The 23,464-nt window shown below is 43.4% G+C and overlaps 1 protein-coding gene across 1 annotated transcript in view; it reads right to left on the bottom strand.

Annotated features, from left to right (window-relative positions):
• Positions 1 to 2,945, bottom strand: part of AGBL1 (AGBL carboxypeptidase 1) — a 746,106-nt gene extending 743,161 nt beyond the window's left edge. Inside the window, exon 1 of the mRNA XM_057720719.1 lies at positions 2,652 to 2,945. Coding sequence (XP_057576702.1) covers positions 2,652 to 2,945 — 294 coding nt within the window. The remainder of the gene's footprint in view (positions 1 to 2,651) is intronic.
• Between the last annotated feature and the right edge of the window lie 20,519 nt (positions 2,946 to 23,464).

Below are 23,464 nucleotides of genomic sequence, written 5' to 3'. Positions count from 1 at the left end.
AGAGCAGGAGGAATGAGACACCTTCCTTTTTTTCCAAGTGTCCTGGAGTCCACCCAGGAAAAAAAGCAGGGCAGGTTGATGAAAAGCCTAGGCAAGTGTTCCCAGCCTCTCCACTGTGTACTCAACTGAGGAAATCATAAAAACCAGAGTCATTTGAACCACTGTTTATAGTTTACAAGCACTTTTCAAATGGGTTCTCTCAATCCTGGCACAAAGGGCCGAGCAAAGCATTTTTATTGCCCCCTTTTACAGATCTAGAAATGAAGGCTCAGAGAGGTTGAGGGACTTGCCTAAGGATATACAGCTGGTAAGTGCCAGAAGTGGGGCAGGATCCAGTTCTTTCTGTCTCTCGCACCTGTGCTCTGGGCTGGCCCCGCTTCACCCAGGCCCTCATGAGTCAATCTGATTTTCTGCCTCAACACAGATGGCAAACGTCAGGGACTTGGAAAATGTCTCAGTAGAAATCTGATTCTCACACTTTCAGGACAGAGATAAGGCTGTGTTTCACTTGGGGTAGGGAAAAAATCACTTACCCCTTTCCCACTTGTACGGGAAAAGATAACAGGCAGAAAACTGATATTTCTAGCTTATAAACTGATATGATGTTGTCTATTTTGTCCTTGTGGCCCAGATTGGCAGAAGCGGTGATGCTCTGGAGTAGGGGGATTTCTACAATCATATTGCAGGGACATTGTCACTCCTGTGCTTGCTCGTTCTGGTCACCTGGTCTCTCTTTCTCCCTTCCCTTGGCAATGTTCTGGGGTGCTCCTGAAAGGCGTGGGCAACTCATATTCTGAGCTCACATTCTGCTCAGACAAAACCACTGTCTTCTGCAGAAGTTTAAGAAGCAGAGCAAAGCCTTCAGTCTCTCACCTTTGTGCACAAGGAAAGGAGGATTGGCTTGAATCCCTAAGACCTTTGGGATCCCCGATCAAAAGCACTTCAGCAAAGCTCTTCTCAGAAACCCTGCGGGCTCTAGTCCCCAGGGGGTGGGTGGGGGTGAGACACGAAACCCACCATAAAACGTCATCCCACAGCATATCTCCTCTGGGTTCTCTTTTTTTAAAGTACATCAGAGTTCTGACTTCTACTCTCAAGACAGAAACCGGGCTCAGGCAGGCACTTGGAGAGTGCTGACTCAGGGGTCGGTCAGGAACCCAAGTCAATTCCACCACCAGATTCTGAGATCAAGCAGAGTGCACAGGGGAAGCGTGTTCCGGTTAATTGCGAACAAAGCACGGTATTTTGAACATAACTAAATCTTTCTTTGATGATTGAGAATCTTGCAGTGCCCTGGAACAATCCTTCTAAATATCAGTTTGAAAACCCCACGGGTAGGAAGACAGGAGATTGAGTTCATCCTGCAGTGACTTCTAGGCCAACTGCAAATTTATTTTGAGGTCTACTCTCTCAAATAACCTTCCTAGCCCAGATGCATTCTTGCCTTTGATGTATTGGATAGAATGAGTCAAAGACACTAGGTCCACCGGATATTGAAGTTCTTTGGTGCTAGTTCCAGTTCCCCTATTAAGTGGTTACGTGACCTTGGGAAGCTGTTTCACGTCTGAGACTCAGTTGCCTTATCTGTGCACTGGAAGGTTGGATTTATTGGTTCTTCAACTTTCCAGGGATATACATTTCCTTAAGAGTCTGAGCAAAGCTAAGCTTTTCAAAGCTGGGAAGAATGACCATAAGTGCAAAACACTTACATTCTAAATCAGAGGGTGGGGGTCCTGGAGTCCCTGAAGCCCATCCTCTTATGATGCCCGCCCATGGACTTCAAGTTTAAAATGCTGGAATAGAAGATCTCTCAGGTCCCTCTGAGCCCTGGCATTCCCTGCATCCGGTTCAGTGCCAGCATCTACCCAAGTCTACAGAGCAGTGGTTTGTTGGGGTGTTTTCAAAACTCCAATGCCGAAGTTACTCCCTAGATCAATTAAATCCAAATTTGGGTGGGTGGGTGGTCGTCAGCATTTTTTAACACCCTCCGGGAGTTTCTAGTCTGCAGACAAGTTCAACAAACCAGTGCTCTGGGATAAGAATGCTGAACATTAGGAGTGAATAGAATCAGGCAGAGGGCAAGGCAGATTCCCAGTTCCCCGCTCCTGGAGAATGTGATTCCTTCCTGCCAGATCTTACCTGAAAAGATGCCCTGTCAGCTGGCATCCTAGGTAAGTCTGATGCAGACAACTCTTTGGGAACCTCTTAACAGCCATTCAGCAGAAGCCCGGAGGAGTCCTCTGCCCTGCGGCTCCTTTCCTCCCAGGCAGTTCTACGTACCTGCCCCCCCTGCCACCATGTCTCCTGCCCTGCTCTGGGAGAACTTGAACAGGTTTGCATTTGCCAAACAGCCTTTTTCTCCATCTTTCCCATCTGTAGGAAACCTAGATCTTTTAGCCTGAGCCTCTAATCCCACCAGGTTCAATAATTTAAGCAGAGCACTCATCAACATCGAAGGTTTAATATTTAAACACTGTAGCATCACTTAGGTCAGCCTCAAGGTGAGAGCGGCTGCTGACTCCGGTGTTATTGCTGGTTAGCAAACCAGGCCACTGGTGCCAGAGGGGACTGCGGGAAAAGCCCGGCTCCCAGGCAGGCCCGGCCCGCAAAGACCCAGCCGGCCAGCTTCTGCAGCCCTCGCTGCTTCCTACCTGGAGCGTATGCAGCAGGACCTGCAGCCCACTGGCTTCTTGTTCGGCCATCACCTCCTCGGGTCCGGGGGAATCGGCTGCCTGCGGCCAGATCGGGGCTGAAGCGTCAGTGGCTGCCAAGCTGACCTCGCTGCCCGCCTGGCGGGAGCCTGCTACACGGGGGGGAGGCCTCAGCTGCACATGCTGCCGTATGACGTGACCGCGCTGCAACCCTAGCCCTCGGCCCAGGTGCGGGTGCCCCCCGGCTCCCACTGCGGGGATTAGGTGAGCCCCGGGCTGGGGAGCGCCCAGCATTTGGGCGCAGGGGTGGAGAGGGCCCCGGCGTGAGTCACTCACCCACCCCCCAGGCCCACGCAGGAGCCACCCTGGACGGCTGACAGGCATTCCCAGCTGACCTGATCAGACTCCCTGCAGAGGCTCGCTCGGCCCTCCCCACTGGTACCCCCTCCCCCTTTATTTTGGTCTGTTGCCGGCTGCCGGGTAACAAGAGCCCCGACAGAGCTTGCACAACCGTGGCCTTGCAGGGCACAGAAGCCCAGGCCCCCTGAGGTCCCAGGCTTAGGGACGGGAGCTCTGACTGAGAAGGAAAACATCCACTACCAACCGGGTCCCTTATATAATCTGTTAGCTTTCACAATAACCCTATAGAGGTGGTGCTATTCTTACCACCCTTGACCCGCTTTTTACAAATGAGAAAACCAAGGCACAGAGATGTTAGGCCACAGGAACAGAGCTTAGGAGGGTATGTCCGGCCTGCCATAGCTGAACTGGCACCAAAGCACAAGCACTGACCGTTACACCATCCTGCCTCTTGCTGCTGCAAACACACTGATCAAAGTAATGAGGGCTGGGAGCCCCGTCCCCTGCCTCAGGGAGAGGAGATGCCCTGGCTGATTTCCTCCAGGTCAATGCAGGATCCATCACCTCCTTCTATGTCTTCTGCTCAGAATGTGTCAGAACAGTTTTACTGGCTAATTGGCCACCTAATCCCTGCCCTCACGTCAACACCTACACGTCTTATAGTCCTTCAGGTACTGGCTCCTCAGAGGGAGGTTGTGGCATCACCTGGCAGCTTGTTAGGCTCCACCCCAGAGCTTCTGAATCAGAATGTGCATTTTCACAAGATCTTCAGGGGATCCATAGCTGCTTAACAAAATTACTGGAGGATTAAAGTTCAGGAAGCCCCAATTTTGACCACATTGATGACACGGCCTCAAACAGCCCATGTGTTCGATGCCTGACAATTTTTGTCCCAATCACTAGCACCCAGCAAACTCCAAGCACAACTTCTCATGTGTGAAATTGGAGAGTGAGCTCATTGAAGTTCATGACCGACTGAAAGCACAGCTAGGCAGAAGGGCCTGGGCTCACGGCCAACACCCCCGTGCAGAGTTCGGGGAGCTTTTGTGAAGCATCAAAGCATCCAGCTGGCAGCTGCCCAAGCCCGTTGTGGTGACAGAGGAAAGGGAGTTTGCGTTTCCTAATCCTACTTGGCCGAAATGTTCCCGAGTCAGGAGACAGACCACATCTCAGTTATTCCCTCTCAATATCAGGCCTGGCCAAGCCCTCAAATTCAAGGGCGAAATTCATGTGGTTCCTGCCCTCCAGAAACTTCCACTCTTAATGGCTTTCAATATGAAGACCTTCCATGCAGGGAAGGGACTATAATATCTCATGTTTCTGGAGCGTGGGGGATGAGGGGCCATTGGTCCCTACACTTCAGGAAGAAATGAAGGCTTCCTAAGGGTTTCCACCTTCTGTGAGGAGTGGAGCTTTTCAAGACACACATTCTGTGATCTTTTAAGGTCCAGGCATGCAGGGAAGACTGAACTATCCCATGTCATTAAGAGCAGATATCCATGCCCCTTGGCTGCAGGATAAAGAAAAAAGAGAGGCGGAAAGGAAGAATAAAACCTCCCTCCCAACATACATCTCAAAAATAGTTTAAAGAAAAAAACCGCTTGGGGGAGAGGAATAAATTGGGAGATTGGGACTGACATATACATACTACTATATATGATAGATAAATAATAAGAACCTGCTGTATAGCACAGGCAACTCTACTCAATACCCTGTAATGGCCTATATCGGAAAAGAATCTTAAAAAAAAAAAAGAGTAAATATATGTACATGTGTAACTGATTCACTTTGCTGTGCACCTGAAACTAATACAACATTGTAAATCAACTATACTATATAACAATACAACTATATCGATAAAATACAAGTATATCAATAATTTTTTTTGAAAGAAAAGAGAAGAAAGAAGCCACTATGTAGTGAGAATTCACAAAAACAACCTCTGAGGACATAACTAAAGGTATTTTCGTGGTCACAGGCCCTTATGTTAGCATTGATGTAAAATCGGCCCCATTTGAACCAGTATCTTGGTTCAGCTCGCTGGAATTGCATAGGGCAGAGGCAAGGTAAAAACCTTATATATAAAGTGATCACTCTCTTCTGCTCAGTGACCCCTTTCCCCTGCAGCACCATGAACCTTATTTTCAGCAAGAAATAAGGCAAGGAGTGGGCTCCCTCTGTCTCACGTGCCCAGCTTGGATGCACTTCCCCATCACCCCTGACAAAGTTCCATCCTCTGGGGAGTCATCACCCACTTACCCATGTGGATACACATGGATGCCAAACAAGGAATAAAGTGCTGGTTTCACCCTGTGATTTTTTAACAAAATTAGGGCTTGCCTCTAGTTTGTTTCAGCTCTCCATCACACCTTAAGCACATTTCTCTCTTGCTTCCCCAACACTTACACCTCAACCTTGGCCTGCAGGGACCCCAGCAACCCTGCTCCCCACTCCAGCACAACCTTCTTTACTCTCAAGCGTTGGGAAAACCCCAGCAGTGCCCCCATCCAAACCTCCCTCTCCTGGATTCCATCTTAATGAAACTCCAGTTCTATGAGTGGGCTGGTTAATTTCAGCTGGAGTATAAACGGGTGCAAGCTTAATATGCATGTTCCCATTAGTATTTGAATTTCAGCAGGGACTTTCCTAAAAGGCAGGAGCTTGGAATCCTCCTGGACAATACAGTATCCAGAGTAAATTGAAATAAGTGCTCATTACCCATTTGGAGCAGCCAACAGGGGAAGGTCAGTCCCTGGGGAAAGTTAGGGAAGATGCTACTTTGGAAAAGAAAGGCCTTCCTACTTTCTTCACTTCGTACCTTTTGAAGAAGACATTTAGGGAAACCCAGATAGAATTCAGTCCTCTGGCTTCAAAGAAAGATACATTTAATGTGGTCCAGAGATTCCTGTTGTAGTTTCAGGAGGTCTCCAACACCATCTCCTTGTCCAGTAATTCACAGAACTCAGCAAAGCTGTTATATTCACAGTTACAGTTTATTACATCAGATGGATACAGATCAAAATCAGAAAAGGGAAGAGGCACACAGGGCAGGGTCCCAGAGAGACCAGGCATGAGCAGCCAGTTATGCTCAGCAAGGACGTTGTGTGGACAATGCTTACTTCTCCCAGCAACAGTAGGTTACAGCACATACAGTGTTGCCAACCAGGGAAGCTCACCTGAGCCTGGCTGTCCAGGGTTTTCACTGGGGGTTGGTCATGTGGACATGACTGACCTCAGTCTCTAGCCCCTCCAGAGGTCAAGCTGGCACCATGTGGCCCAAGGTTCCCACCTAAATCATATTGTTTACATAGTCTATCTAGCGTGGCCCCAGGCGCCCAGGTAAACAGACACTCTTCTCAGGCATCACATTCCAATCTCTGAGAGATCACCTCTCAGGAGCTAGGCAAAACCAGAACTTTATTTGGACAAGGTTAATCCTTTACTGCATACCTGCCCTCTTCTCTCATAATCTTAGGCCCAAGAATCTCATCATATCTCGTGAATAAGTTGGAGAAATAAGCTCAGGCCTGTCTAATTGGGAGGACCCCAATAGCTAGTAGAATGTCGGTACTCAGAGTGGTGATTAAAAAATTGATGCTGATTCAAAAGGCATTTCCTAATAGCGTTCAGAGGACTCCCCTGGCTCTTCCTATTCAACGTTTTTTATCAATGACTTGAATGAAAATAAAAACTGCAAGCTTATCAAATTTTCTGATGACACCCAATTGAGAAAGATAGAAATATGTCAGATGATATAGTTGGGATCCAAAAAGATTTCAGCAGCCTTGAGTGATGGACCAGATCCTACAGGATGAAATATAACAGAGCCAGGTGGACACGCCTTCCCCTGGATCCTCTACACCAACCGTGCAAAAATAAGGTAAGAGACTTGGCAAACCAGTGTTGAGCATGGAAAGGCTTGGGAGTTTAGCCAGAGGGGAGAACCATATCAGTTAAGCATGACCTCAAATCCCAGAATGTCTTTTCAATCTGATGCCATCATCTTTAGACAGGGGTGAACATTGTACCTGTAACCAGGATGGCAGTGAGGCTGCACTGAGGTCCCACCTGTGCAGGAGCTCAGCACAGTGCCTGGCACAGAGGAAGTGCCCATCAGTTAGAGCTATGTATTATTCTTATGGACATCAGCAACAGAAGAGTCATAATCACAATAGAGGAGAGCCCAGTCCTGCTCAACACCGCTTGGCCTCTAGATGCGTGACAGCTGTTGTCAAGGCTGGAAAGGATGTGGAGGAGAATGGGTTCTGAAGGCAAGAAACAGAAGCAAAGGGATTTCCCTGGTGGTCCAGTGGTAAAGAATCCACCTTCCAATGCAGGGGACCCAGGTTCGATCACTGGTCAGGGAACTAAGATCCCACATGCCATGGGGCAACTAGGGAGAGAAAACCTGCACACCACAACTAGAAAGAGGCCGTGTGCAGAAACAGAAGATCCCACATACCACAACTAAGACCTGATGCAGCCAAAAATAAATAATAAATAAAAATATAAAAAAAGAAAAAGAAAGAAACAGAAGCAAAGGGTGGAGCTACAAGGAACCCATCTGAGGCAGGTGCAGAACGGTCCTGAGCTGGTTCAGGCCAACATGAGGGGCTATTTCCCTGCCCAGCAGGGACTGAAAGATCATTTGGTCAGAAGATTCCAGAGGGAATTCCAGGATTGGGTGACTTTAACAGGCCCTATGACTTGCTGGGGTGAGGAGAAAGAGAGATGCTCCCAGGAGATGACAAAGCTGGAACTAATTCTCCCTTCGAATCTGCCCTCTAGAATGTGGCCCACTCTCCCAGGTGGCACATGTGATGATCTGGGTGGAATTCAAACCATCTACATTTCAATAGATAGGTTGTATCTCAGCCTGTATTAGAAAAAAATATCTAATCAGCACAGTAAAACCATGTTTTCTCAGATATTCATTCTCATGGTAAAGATTAAAGTTTAAAAGTGAGTCAATGTTCAGAACTATAATTCAAAAAGATACATGCACCCTTGGGCTCATAGCAGCACTATTCACAATAGTCAAAACATGGAAACAACCTAAATGTCCATCAACAGATGAAGAGATAAAGAAGATGTGGTAGATATATACAATAGAATATTACTCAGCCATGTAAATGAATGAAATAATGCCATGTGCAGCAACATGGATGGACCTAGAGATTCTCATACAAAGTGAAGTAAGCCAGACAGAGAAAGACAAATATCCTATGATATCATTTATATGTGGAATCTAAAATATGACACAAATGAACTTATCTACGGAGCAGAAACAGACTCATTGACATACAGAAGAGACTTGTGGTTGCCAAGGGGGAAGGGAGTGGGGGAGGGATGGATTGAGAGTCTGGGATGAGCAGATGGAAACTAGTATACAGAGACTGGATAAACAACAAGGTCCTACCGTATAGCACAGCGAAATATATTCAAAATCCTATGATAAACCATAATGGAAAAGAATATGAAAAAGAATGTGTATATGTATAACTGCATCACTTTGCTGTACAGCAGAAACTAACACAACATTGTAAATCAATTATACATTAATTTTTTTTAAGTGAGTCAATGTTAAGAAAAACATTAAGGGAATAATAGTACATTTGGCTCCCAGACACAGCAAAAATCTAGAGGGAGAAAGGTTAGCAGCTAAAATTATGGAAGGATCACATTGCTCCACACTTCCTGTCTAATACTCAGTTCAGATTATCTGTTCCCTAATCTTATAGTGAGACCAAATCTCTCTCAAATAATAGCTAACACCCTCCTTCCTCAGACACATTTTAAGCTGATTAGTATAAAGATTTACCCAAGTCCACACATGTGACCAGTCTATCTACCATGGTGATTTACATATAATGTTACTATCTTTAAGCTTTCCATGTCATGCTCTAGTTTTCTTCATTTTTGCTTTCCTGATTTTCCCCTGACCCATCTCCAGCACACACATGTGTGTACACACTGGTGCCTACATGCACACACAGACACACACATTGTCTGCAACCTTCAGCCAATCAGAACAAGGCTGCCCTGACAATACCTCAGAGTTGACTGGCTGTCCCTACTGCCCTCTCAAAAGATTTCCTTTACCTTCTCCAACGCATGAAATTCCTAAGGGGGGTGGGTGGGAGCAAAGGAGTAGAGGAAAAGAAATCTGGGTCTAAGAGCTGGTGTTTTGGGTACACTATCTAGTGGAATCCTTGTCCTAGCCCTCTGAGTCAGACATTGTTCCTATTTCCAGATGAGAAAACTAAGGTTAAATTATGTGAGGGTATTGTACAGGGACTTGATCCTGGGTCTGTCAGCCCCTGTGGCCCTGCCCTCCAATGAAAAGAGAGGCTGGAGGTGCAGAAGCCCCTGGAAGGGAAATTCTCAATGGATTTACATTCATAAATAACACATGTGGATTCTTTCCTGCGCATAGAGGGGAGTGTAGGTAGCAGGAAGGCATACCCTGCATTGAGGGTGTGAGTGCAGCCCCCAGGAGTCTTAGCTGATCTAGAAAGACATAGTGACTTAGATGCACACGAATGCAGGTAACGTGGGTAGAAGACAAGGCCTGAAAACAGACCTCCTCCATCACTCAACCTGGGACCAGCCCCTGACAAGTCTCACTCCACTTTAAACATGGAACACCTGGGATCAAACTTTTGTTCCCTTGCCTATTAGCTGTAACTATGGGAAAGTGACCTAAACTCTCTGTGCTTCTGGTTTCTCATCTGTTAAATGGGGGTTGATAAGGCCTACCTTATAGCGTTGCTGGGATGATTTATTGGAATTGCACAATGCTCTTAGTACAGTGTTTGCCATCTAGTAAGCCCTCCATATGTGCAGATACTATTGATATTATCATGATTATGAGTACTTTTGTTACAAATTCAATAATACCTACCTCAAATAATTGGTGGGAGGATTAAATGAGCAAAAATATGTGGAATTGACTAATGTAAGGTGATGAAGGATGAAAATTATTAAGTACTGATGCCCTGGACTCCTGCTAAATTAGAAGGGTACTGGGTAGAGGAAGTGACTTGGCATCCATATTTCTGCCCAATGAAGAAAACTGTTTTGAGTTCTCATCAATCCTAAACATCTCTGAAATGAACTCCCATCACTACAAGACACCTGCACAACTGCAGGCACCATAAAAGCATGCAGCTCCCTGAGCTCAGATACCAGACAAAGCAAAGGAGATGCAGACAAGAGCTCAGCATCCTTCTGGCTGGAGGGACAGAGAGATGCAACACCACCTACCATGGACAGGGGCCCGAGGCAAGCCAAACCTGCAGGAGACAGGGCTTCAGCAACACTGGGTTTGTATCATAAATGGGTGTTGAATTTTGTCAAAAGCTTCTTCTGCATCTATTGAGATGATCATATGATAAAAAATCTCCAGAAAGTAGGCATAGAGGTGACCTACCTCAACATAATAAAGGCCATATATGACAAAACCATAGCAAACATCATTCTCAATGGTGAAAAATTGAAAGCATTTCCTCTAAAATCAGAAATAAGAGAAGGGTGCCCACTCTCACCACTATTATTCAACATAGTTTTGGAAGACCTAGCCATGGCAATCAGAGAAGAAAAAGAAATCCAAATTGGAAAAGAAGAAGTAAAACTGCCACTGTTTGCAGATGACATGATACTATACATAGAAAATCCTAAAAATGCCACCAGAAAACTATTAGAGTTAATTAATGAATTTAATAAGTAAAGTTGTAGGATACAAAGTTAATACACAGAAATCTCTTGCATTCCTATACACTAACAATGAAAGATCAGAAAGAGAAATCAAGGAAATCATCCCAAATAACATTGCAACAAAAAGAGTAAAATACCTAGGAATAAACCTACCTAAGGTGTCAAAAGAGCTGTATGAAGAAAACTAAAAGATACTGATGAAAGAAATCAAAGGCCATGCAAACAAATGGAGAGATATACCATGTCCCTGGACTGGAAGAATCAATGTTATGCAAAGACTATACTCCCCAAAGCAATCTACAGATTCAGTGCAATCCCTATCAAATTATTAATGGCATTTTTCGCAGAACTAGAACAAAAAACTTTACAATCTGTGTGGAAATACAAAAGTCCTCGACTAGCAAAAGCAATGTTGAGAAGAAAGAATGGAGCTGGAGGAATCAGGCTCCCTGACTTCAGACTATACTACAAAGCTACAGTAATCAAGACAATATGGTACTGGCACAAAAACAGAAATATAGATCAGTGGAACAGGACAGAAAACCCAGAGATAAACCCACACACCTATGGTCACCTAATCTATGACAAAGGAATGAAATTGGGTCATTTGTAGAAACGTGGATGGACCTAGAGCCTGTAATACAGAGTGAAGTAAGTCAGAAAGAGAAAAACAAATATCATATATTAACACATATATGTGGAATCTGAAATAACTGGTATAGATGAACTTATTTACAAAGCAGAAATAGAGACACAGAAATAGAGAACAAACATATGATTACCAAGGGGCAAAGGGGGAGTAGGGGTGGGATGAATTGGGGAACAGGGATTGACATATATACACTACTGATACTATGTATAAAATAGATAACTAATAAGAACCTACTGTATAGCACAGGGAACTCTACTCAATGCTCTGTGGTGACCTATATGGGAAGGAAATTCAAAAAAGAGGGGATATATGTATATGTATAGTATATATATTCACTTTATAATATAAACTAACAATATTGTAAAAAAAAAAAAAAAACTATACACCAATAAATTTTTTTTAAAAAAAAAGCACTGGGTATTTTGCCCTTTGAGCAAGGACTAATTCGGACATTAAAGGAGAGGGATCTGAAGCAGCAGAGCCATCTCAGCCACCACCAGACCTGGTGACAAAAGCAGCACAGGACATGATAGAGTGAGGCAGAGAGAACATCTCCAGGTGTACTGGTAAGGAGATACTACCCTTTGAAATGGGGAATAATTGAATCTACTCTATTCTCTATACAGTGTGTTAAATACAGTTATGTCAAAAACTGTATGTTGTTCTCTAATGACAGTGAATTTGGTCATTTTTCACCAACCCATTAACACTCAGAGAACTATTCAAATATTGTCAGTCTGGACCACTTCTTATCTGGCTATTGGATTCTGGGACCCAGAGTGGACAAAACAGGTGAACAACCATCCTTGCTGAATATTTCTGGCATGAACTTGAAGCTCAATAATAATAATAAGATGGTTTCCCTTGGCATCAGGAGAACATTGACCACCCCTCCCTCAATTAATTCCATTAATTATCATACTCCTTAGCCTTATTTCTTATCTATAACTCCTGATCTACTACACAGGGCATCCAGGTGATAACTGAAGTCTCCTGCACTGTCTTAGAATGTTCTTCCCTTCCTTCTGGTTGATGTGCAGCAAAATCCAGATCCTTCAGGAACTTTGTGGGGGAGGGATGCAAAAGCCATGCTAGAGGATACGCCTTTCTAGAACACTGAAGGGGGTTTCAGAGGTAGCTGATTTATCCTCCTTCTCTTAGTATTGCTTTTCCCGCTCCTACCCCAACCATGCATCGCTACCACCCAAGTCCCCACCCCTTTGCCGTTTGGTGTGGAGTGATATAGATTATAATTACAATTAGGATAAGCTAACCCAGGAAGGTGACTATGTAATGGTCTGCTTCTACAGGGAGTTTCTTGTGAACCAGGTAAAGCCTTGCTTTACCATATAATCTTTTTAGACAAGCTCAAGGATAACTTTGCTTGTTTTTATATAGATTGTGTTTTCTGTTAGAAAAGAATAATAAGTGGTTTTTAAATCTTCCAAAGTTTTTTCAGACAGACTTTTCTTAAGTTATTCCAGATCCCCAAAGGGCTGTTATTGCCATGAGAAGGATCACTGGTCCCAGTAGCAAATACATGCTAGTTCAGTTGAGCTATTTCTATTAGAAAATGTTAGAAGGACAACTGGCTCTGTAAAAGTCCCTATTGTTTATTACTTCATTAATTTCTGCTCTTTATAATGTCCTTCATTCTACTTACTTACATTGATTGTATTTTTCTAGCTTCTTAAGGTAGAAATTTAGATCACTGACTTTAAATTTTTCTTCTTTGCTTGTATAAGCATATAAAGCCATAAATATCCCTCTGTGTACTGCTTTAGCTGCATTCACAAATTTCCATGTGTTTTTTCATTATCATTCCATTCAAAATATTTCTAATATTTGGCATATGGGTTGTTTAGACATGTGTTGTTTAATATACAAACATTGGGACTTCTCCAGAGTTTCTATTATTATAAATTTAATTTCTGGTTAATTCCATTATAGACAGAAAATGTACTTGTAAATTTTCAGTCTTTTCAAATTTTTTAACACTTATTTTTGACCCAGCATTTGGTCTATTGAAGAAAATTCTGTGTTTATACAAAGAATGTATATATTCTGCAGTTGTTGGATATAGCATACTATAAATGTCAATTAGGTCAAGATACAGTATTGTTCAGATCTTCTATATCCTATGATTAGAGATTTATCTATCTCTACCTTAGTTCTGTAAATTTTGGCTTCATGGATTTTTAAGTTCTGTTAATAGGCAACTACACATTTATAATTGCTATGTCCTTCTGATAAATGGACCCTTTTATCATAATGAAATGTCTCTCTTTATCTTTGGAAATACTCTTTGTCTTAAAGTCTATTTTGTCTGATATTAATATAGTTACTCCAGCTTTTTTATGCTATGATTTACTTGGTGTAGCTTTTTTTCATCCTTTATTTTCAATCTATCTATATTTTACACTTAACATCATTTCTTGTTCAAAAAATATATTGGTGTCTTGCTTTTTTATTCAGCCTGACAATCTCTGCCTTTTAATTGGACTGTTCCATTTACCATAAGTGCCCTACATACATACCTTCAAATTGTGAACAAAGTTGCAAACTTATGTTCGCATATCCAATCATGTAAGTTAGTTCACATGTCTGGTGTACATTGTCACGTGTGTCCATCCTCTACAAGTGGTTGTGCTTTTGTGTACTTTATTATACAGTACTACTTTTGTGTTTCTTTGTTTTTATGTATTATTTGTGTGAAAAGTATTATGACTCCATTACAGTACATTACTATATAGCCAATTGTGTTAGTTGGGTACCTAGGCTAACTTTGTTGGACTTACAAACAAATTGCATTTACAAACATGCTCTTGGAACAAAACTCATTCATAAGCAGGGAACTTACTCTATTTACCTTTCATGTAATTTTTTATACAGTTGGCTTTATCATTATGCAATTGTTTTTCTCTTGGTCTCATCTCTTTTTGTTTCATCCTTTTCTGCCTTCTTTTGGGTTAATCAAACATTTTTTATTATTCCATTTAATTCTGTGATTGGCTTTTCAGCTCTACCTTTATGCATTATATTTTAGTGCTTGTTCAAAGGACTACTTTATGCATCCTTGACCTGTCACAGTCTGGTTGGAGTTTATATAGTACCTCTTCATGTAAAATATGATAACCATGTAACAGAATAGCTCCATTTGCCTTCCCCTGCCTACCCTTTTGATATCATTGTCATAAATAGTGACTCTATATTTGTTATAAAGCCCACACAATATTTATTTTGCTTAAGACAATCATGTCTATTAAAGAAACTATGAGAAAAAAAGTATATAGTCTTTTATACTTATTCACACACTTACTATTCCCAGTGCTTGTTATTCCTTCTTGCAGGTATGATTTTCTTTCAGGAATCATTTTCCTTCAGCATTTTTGAGGTTGTAACCTACTGGCAAGAAATACACTCCATTTTTGTTTATTGGAAAATGCATTTATTTGCTATCATTTTTAAAGAATATAGAATTCTGGGATACTGGACTGAAAGTTTTTTCTTTTTTTTCTTTTGGCACCTTAAAGACATCATTCTGTTGTCTTCTTGCCTCTACTCATCTTAAAGAAGTTATTCATCATGTGTATCAATGTTTTGAGTATGTGATGTGCCACTTTTTTTTGACGGCTTTCAAGAATTCTTTCTCTTTGACTTTTGGCAGATTTAATGCATAATACCTAAGTGTGGCTTCCTTTATATATATCCTACTTGATTTCTTTGAGTTCCTTGAATTCATAAGTTTGTGTTTTCCACCAGGTTTTGGACACTTTTAGCATTATTTTTTCAAATATTGTTTCTTTCCTCCTTTCTATTCTCCTTCTTGGATTCCAATTTAATATATGTTTGATCACCTGATATGGCACAACGGAGGCCCTGCTCACTTTTGTCAAGCCTTTTTCTCTCTGTCTTTCAGATTAAATGTTTCTATTAATTTTCCAAGTTCACTTACCTGTCATCATTTTAAAATTTGAAGTAGTTTAATTTTACATTGTAAAGAATCCATGAGGTTCTTTTTTTATACTTTTCATTTCTCTGTTATTACCCATCTGTTTGTTCATTATGACCATGTTTTTCCTTAATTTCTTGAGCATATTTAAAATAGATGCTTTAAAGACCTAGTCCACTCATTCCAATACCTCAGTTAGTTTATATTGACTTCTTTTTCTTTTGGCTATGCAATACATTTTTCAGTTTCTATACATCTAGTAATGTTTTATTGATTGCAAGACATTTTCATTGAGATGTGGAGATTGTAGATTCTGCTATTAGAGGAACTCTTGGATAACATGTAGTCCATTTTTCTGCATTTACAAATTATAAAAAGGATCCATGGGGGAAAAAAGGATTTGCCCAATGCACACAGATAATCGTGGCCAACTGAAACTACAACCACATCCCCTGAGCTGAGGCTCAGTGTCGTCCCAGTTTTTCAACTTGAAAACATACTGCTTTTTCAATATTTTTTTTTTTTAATCCTTGGGAATAACATTCTGCTCTTAAAGGTTTGCTAGCCCTTTCCTGATTTCTGTGCCTGAAGATCACTCACCTATTCTAGATCTAGGGATGCTACTGTTGTTTCTGCTGATAATGATATCTGATATCCTTGAGTACCTACAGTTTGTCAAGTACTGTGCTTACACTACTACATGCCAGCTGTTGTGCAAGAGTTTTACTTACTTTATTTCACACTATACCAGCTCTTCTTTTGGCAGCTTACCCTAACACCACTCTTTCTGTCGGCAAAATTAAATATTCCTGTTTCCATGTCTCCAAAGCTCATGCATATATAATACAGTACTGATGATAATATGTTACAGTAATTAGTGTATGTGGACTGCTGTGCCATTAAGCTTATAGTCTTTCAGTGGCCAGGAAAGCCCTCTATGTTCATAACACCCAACACAGTGCCAGGCACATAATAGCTGGCAGAAAATATTGGATTCCAGAGGCCTCCAGTGAAGGCGGGAGCCCACCTTTTGATGAACTACATGCCAGTATTCCAGCCTTGTCAGCAAGTGGCAGCTCAAAGGTCACCATATCCTTGGCCCTATGAGGCAGAGGGCCAACTCTCTACTCAGCATCCACTTGAGGCTTCGTTGCCATGGACACCTGACAAAGTTCTTCAGGAAAGGCCAAGATAATCCCCACCCTTCTGCCCAGTCTGGTCCCATCAGTGGCCAGACCTGGAGTGCTGACAGGTGTGGAATATTCATTGGGCACTTGCATCTGGGCCAGCCCAGAGGCTTGTGGCTTCTGGGCCCCAAAGCTGAAGTATCAGGTCACAAACAAGCTGGAACCAAGGGCTCCTAAGGTCAGGCTGCCCAGAGTGGGGCGGGGGAGAAATAGAGATATCACCCATCAAAGCCACCAGTCCAGATGCTTCGTTCTGCTTCAATGAAGGCTGGGAGACTGCAAGCCAGGACTACAGGAACCAAATGCCAAACTGGACAGGGGCATTGCTTCACTGAGGAGGGGCTATGAGGACGAGGCCATGCTCCAGCTTGTGACACATTCATTCAGTCATTTATTCCACAAACATGTATCCATCAGAGTTCTACAGTAAGGAGTATACCATCACACAATGGCTAAGAGCAAAATCTCTGGAATCAGACAATTTAGATTCACATGCAGTTTCTGCCAAATCTAGCCACATGACTTTTAACAAGTTACATACATTTTCCGCACCTCAGTTTCCTATGATTAAAACAGTGATAGCAACACAAAGGGTTGTGGATACAAAATGAGTAATTCACTTACAACCTGCAGGTCAGTGTCTGATGTATAAAAAATGTTTAATAGATGTTAGTAGTTATTATCATCAGGCTGTAGGATGGTATCAAAGAGATTAAGGTGAAAAACTATTTTAAAGTTATTTAGGTCCCCGCCCTTGAAGAGCTCTCAGGATAGCAGGAGAGGTTGACCTGCATATAACATTTTCCAGTGTGATTTGACCATGCAGCTGCCTTATAGGAACCCCAGAAAGAAAGTAACTTCTCCTTCTTGGAGAAGTCAGGGAAGGTTTCCCAGAGAATATGGTCCTAGCACTGGACCTCAGAGGGCTTCCAGGATGACAAGAGCAGGGAGGCATCTTGGGTAGAAGAGTGTGTGAAAGGCATATTTGTGTAAGAGAGCTTAGGATACTCAATACCATAAGGAGTTGGTGTACAAGTGATAGAGCCCTCACAATGAAGCTGTAGAGGTAACTCAGGCCAAATAAAATAGCTCTGTTCTCCATAATGTTGGATGAGATTCCAATCAAAGTTTGTAAGCTGGGAAGGGTCACAGGTAAAGGTCATTTTCACGTTTAAATTACTTCTCCCTCCATGGAAATGTGAGCTTTTTCCTGCTCCACTTGCAGTAAAGGATATGGCAAATTCATTTCCCTCTTCCCTCATTCACACTAGGCTCTGAATGACTGATAAGGCATAATTCAATGCTTCACCAAAAGAACTTATAGTTACTGAGGGACAATTAAAATCTAGGGCATCATCTAGGAGATGAAGGAAGTCTTTGGAGATTCAGGGAAGCTTGCCAAATCCCCTCTCTCACCTTTACAGATTGGTGTCTAATAAGCTCATTACAATGAAAGGCTCTCTTTATCAATTAAACAATTGATATTAACAACTTCTGATAGAATCATCTTGGGATACCCATTACTTTGTGAACATATCAGAGACTCTGGATTTTCCTTTTGAGTCATTATCCAAGGCTTTCACTGAGCCATCTGTACTTGCAAAAGTTCAGAGCCAAAACACAATTACTCAAAGCCTGGCTATCTGTGAGAAAGGAGCAAAAGCCATGGAAATGACAAAGTCCCTTGTCCCCATTCTTAGTTTTTACCACATCCCTGATCCAGTGGAAACTTTACTCCATTTCCTTTCATATACTAATAAATAATGATCTGATGTTAGCCCTGACGACCATGGTGACCAGTTAGGATAACTAAATTCAGTCATGAGTAACCTCAGAGGGGCACTTGTAAGTCTTCTCTCTTCCATCAGCTTATAGTAACAGAAGGCATCAGCTCATTTATGAGAATTATTAAACACCTGAAACAGGTGGAAATATTTAAAAGGTAAGGAGAACCAACCCTCAATAATCGTGATGTCTTCCGATGTCCTTCCAAGGTGACATGAAAGTTAACATTGCTTAACCGTCTTAGAATACTTGGGAGTGGAATCCATAAGGAAATGAATGGACAGATGCTAAGGTGCCCCATCCCAATCCGTGATCCCCACCTGCTGATGGTCATGCCTTTGTGCAACGAATCCCCTTTCCTTGAGTGTAGACAGGACCTAGAACTTGCTTCTAACTAATAGAAAGTGACAAAGGTGCTAAGATAGCACTCCCACAGTCATGTTACATTGTACAACTCCACCTTGCTGGCAGACTAGCTATAGAGACTCTCCTTGCTGGCTTGATGACATAAGTGGCCAAGCTGGAGAAGCCTGTGCAACAAGGAACTGTGGGTGGCCTCCAGCAGACAGCCAGCAACAAGCCAGAGCCCTGGCACACAGCCGCAAGCCTGACTCCAGCCCCCGCACTCTTCACCGTTATGCTGGCAGCCTGAGGATTAAACTGAAGCCTGTGGAGGAAGCCATGGCCATGAACAGACCATCGAGCCCAGCTGGTGTCCCATCTGTCCTTCAGCCCACCCCTCCAGCAATCTACTCCCTCCGCACAGGAATCCCAGGGAAATCGCACACCTGCACATCACTCACTCCGAGAAACACTAAGAAGCAAGAGGAGAAAAACCGCAACATCTGATCTGGCTGGTTGAAACCAATTCTCATTACAGTGATTTACATGAATAGGAGCTCAAATTTGCATACCATTAAGTGTTTAAGATTAACTTGTGCAAGTTTTTATTTGATTCAGCCTTAAATTCTTCACAGAAGCTGAGCCTCCACTGTTTTCTCCCCCAAGTAACAGAGTTTTAAAACAAAAATTCAAAGATCTGCCACGTCCAATGGATTTCTTTAAACTCACTAACTTTGGGGAATGAGGCTGCCCAGTTACACTTGGGATGCTCTCTCAACACGAAAATGGCAGCATCAATACTCAGATGCCTATTTGAATAAGAAATAGAATTTTAATGGTAAGCTCTGCAGATCGCAGGCAAGAGTTTGCGTAACACCTCTAACCCCTGCCAGGACTGGCAGAATGGTGGTTTTGGAGTCTGTCATTTTCCACAAGCAGAAAGAATTTGATGTGCTCTTCAAGATGGAAAGAAAGCCTGCCTCTGGGATTAGGCCACACCTGTCCACTGGACTTTGAGTGCCAGAACCTGGATGGGTGTGTTCCATCGGCTGGCCCTGTAAAATCTAATAACAGGCCTTTACATAAGGACCAAGAGTGGCACAGAATATCTCCTCACCCTGGAAAATGATCGGGAAAAACAGGGTTTATGAGCTGTGCTAGCACACGGTGTCTTGATGTGATTAATCCATCTCAGGAAAATGACTTTAAGAGCCAATTAAATGCAGCTTAGAGGAGCTATTTTGCATTGTCTCTTTATTCCGTTTCTGGCGACAATTGTACCTGTCGTGAAAGCTGTGAGAAACTATCAATTTCTGCAGCATGAATTTTCAGAGGGATAAAAGAACTGCTGCCCTGGGAGAGATCGGCTGTCCCTTTCAGAGTGCAAATTGCCCACCGAGAGATGGAGACCTTCGAGTCTGTGTGGCTTCCAGCTCCAGGTGATGGATTCCTGGGTCTTGCCCTCCCCTCTGTCCCCTCCCAGTGACCTTCTGTTTGGGAACATAAAAGCCACCACCTCTAAGTGCAGATGAAGCAAATACTTTCCATCCTGGAGGAAAACCTCCTCCTCTTATCACAAGGAAGAAGAAAGAGGAGGAAGAGGAGAAGAAGAAATGCTTCCTACATACGAAGTAAAATTACTTTCCAGGTTTAAAATGGCAAATACTTAAGTAAGCAGAATGGGGGTTTGCTTCAAGGCAATGACTCTAGCTCACTTTCAACTCTTATATCCAAGTAGGTAACAAAGCATATTCATAGCAGAAAAAACAAAATCCATTAACCCTCCCACTTAATGCTCCCCTCCCCCCAAAGCAGAGACTGCCCCAGTATAAATCATTGAGGAAAGAGTTAATTAAACTGGGGAAAAAGAACAGCTCCCAGCACCCAGCCCCAAGATAGGGGAGATTGTCAGCAGAGGAAAGTAAACACTTGGGCCAGGTGAATCCTCCTGGTTCCTTAGGTTACTACTACTTAGCGGTGAGCCAGTGGCTCAGATGTCATACGAAAGGGAAAGGGCTGGCTCAGCCCGGGGCTCAGGTTCTGTCACCCCAGCCTGGGTAGGTTACAAGTTTGTTGAGATGCCCATTGACCTTTGGTGGGGACACACACCATCAGTTCACCTCTCCAAGAGCTCAAGTCTAGGCGGCATAGCCAGGGCCAGGCAGAGGCAAAGCTGAGATGTTGAGACACTGGTTCTACAGGCCCCTAAATTGTCCTGCTGGGAATGACAGGCATTTTCCAAGCCAGACATGGTGCCACTGACACCATGGCCCACTTCGGGATTCCAGAGACCCATGTAGCCCCACTTGGACTAGCTACGCTGAGAAATTAATCTGTGACCACGCAGCCCCATTGCCCTCCCTGGGAAACATGAACAATTGAATTGGGCCTTAAGAAGGTAACATCTTAACCCCAGCCTGGCCTTGTCAGCTCTTCCTGCAGAGCCTCTGGCCTCAGCAGACATGCCTGTGCTCATCCCCCCAATCTTTTGCCCAAAGCTCCATCACAAAGGCCCCCACACCCACTTGCACATACACACATGCCCAGACACACACTCTCCATCTCCTCTGCTTTTGCAAAGTTCCATCAGAAACCAGCCAAAGATCCAACTCCCATGCAAAGCACTCCCGGAGGCCTCCTCTGGGGAAAGATATCTTTGCTTCCCCTCTGCAGCTTCAGAAGTGTGCCTGTCTCCATTATGCAATTCGCCACCGTCTCCAACACCGAACCATACCATGCTTAGCATCCCAGACCAGACCACATTCACCTGCGTATCTCCAGTGCCTAACACAGGACCTGGAACAACAGAGATATGTTGAAGAGAGGAAGAAAGGATGGAGTGAGGGAGAGGGAGGAAGGAAGACTTACGTGAAGATTAGTTGGCTTCCTTAGGTTGCTAGAGATAAAGGAGAAAGTGAAGAGAAGAACCAAAATTTATTAAACACATGTGTGTACCTGACATTATTCTAAGCGCTTTCTTTTATTTCCCTCGTTATATTTTACATATGAAAAAAAGTGAGGCTCAGAACCATTCAATAACTTTCCCAAGGGCACACAACTAATAAGGCTCAGAGCTCTAATTCTGCATCCAGCCCATCTGACCGTGAAATGTGTGCTCTTTTTCTCTTATAGTATTGTCTTCTTAGGCTCATAAAATATTAGGATCAAAATGGACCTTAGAGATAATTTAGTCTGAACTGTCTGAGGCCCAGAGAGGGTAAGTTAAATTGCCACAGGTCACCCAGCTGGCCCACTGTAGAGTCAAGAATCCGTTTCTCCTAACTCCCATTCCAGTGCTTTTGGCATCACCCCCAGCCTCTCAGAAGGGCCATAACTATGTGTGATGTTATCCTATCAAATCAAGTCACTAAGAAACAGGACAAAATATTTGGGAAACAAGGTTAGCATACTTTGTCTACCCAAGGCAGCCAAGGCTGCGTAAATACACTCAGGAACCACGCAAAGGAGGTAGTCAGCTCCACGGACTCCCAGCTGCTCCCAGCATCCCTCGGAGGACGCCTGTTCCTAGAGGAGCAGGAACCCTTGGGAAAGCTTCTCTGAAGCCTGTCAAAACCTGCCCTCCAGATGAGAGGATGAAATGATGCCAGTCACAGGACTTTCATCGCCTTTCTTGTGAAATTGTACATCCGCTGACTCTGATGTGCGTGTTCCCACACCTCAGTAGTTTTACGGCCCGTGAGCATCTCTCCATCACCCAGTGAGGTGGGCTGTTTAGCTGTCAGCATCTCCAGGATGGGAAAATGGACACTCTGAAAAGGTAAGACACTTACTGATTTAATGACTATTTTAACAGGCAAGCAGGGTCCACCATCCCAGCCTCCAAGCCACTGGGCTTGACCAAGTGTGGACTGCTTTTCTTAGGTCCTTCTCCTGAACGGATTTCCCTTTTTCTCCTCTTCATCTTTCTCTTGGTTACTCCTTCCTCTACTGTTTACTCTCTCCTGCAACCTCCTCCTGGGCTGTGGAGCTTCCTCTAACCACAAGGCAATCCCAAGCTCTCTCCCTCTTCCCTGTGATCCTCCCAAGAGAAGTTGTCTCAGTTGAATGATGGGAATGAACTCACATTGGTGCATGTTCTCCGGGTCAAGGGTGGACATGGAGAAAACGGGAAGGCTTCCTGGCGTAGGAGCAAGGCATGAAGAGGGGACTTCCCTGGTGGTCCAGTGGTTAAGACTCTGCACTTCCAATGCAAGGGGCAAGGGTTCGATCCCTGGTCAGGGAACTAAGATCACACATGCTGCACAGGGTGGACAAAAAAAAAAAGTATGAAGAGCTTGGCAAAGAATTCAGTAGAGGAGATTAACAGAGAATCCTGAAACAAATGAGAGAGTTCAAGGAAGTGCAGAGGGAAGGGTTTGGAGAAAGAGAAGCATTATGTAATTGTACAATTGTAAGGAAGGCTGGAACAAGTAGGTAGGTTGGGGTCAAATCATAATGGCCAGATTAAGAAATCTGTAGACCTCATGTTGCCATGTAGTCAAAATGGTGAACGATGCAAAGTGTCTGGTCACTCACCTCTAAATGAGCTGTCTATTCACAGACGTCTACAACCATATTACAAAGCCGTACATTCATACACTTTGGAGCTGAAGAACTGTGCTCCACTTCCCCAATTCACCCGTGCCATCTCTTGGCTGCGCCAATGCCTCTATCCATTGAGAGTATACAATGGAACTCCTCCTGGGAACAGAGCTTTTCCTCAAATCCAATTAATCACCATGCAACAAACAGAAATTAAGAATCCCTCATGTGCAAAAGTAAACTCCTGGCTCCAATCTCTAAGTTGACTTGTTGACAT

The sequence above is a fragment of the Hippopotamus amphibius genome, chromosome 2 (genome assembly GCF_030028045.1).
Source record: "Hippopotamus amphibius kiboko isolate mHipAmp2 chromosome 2, mHipAmp2.hap2, whole genome shotgun sequence".
NCBI classification, from domain to species: domain Eukaryota; kingdom Metazoa; phylum Chordata; class Mammalia; order Artiodactyla; family Hippopotamidae; genus Hippopotamus; species Hippopotamus amphibius.
Note: the sequence above shows the minus strand (reverse complement) of the source record. Positions and strands in the feature narration are given on the sequence as shown.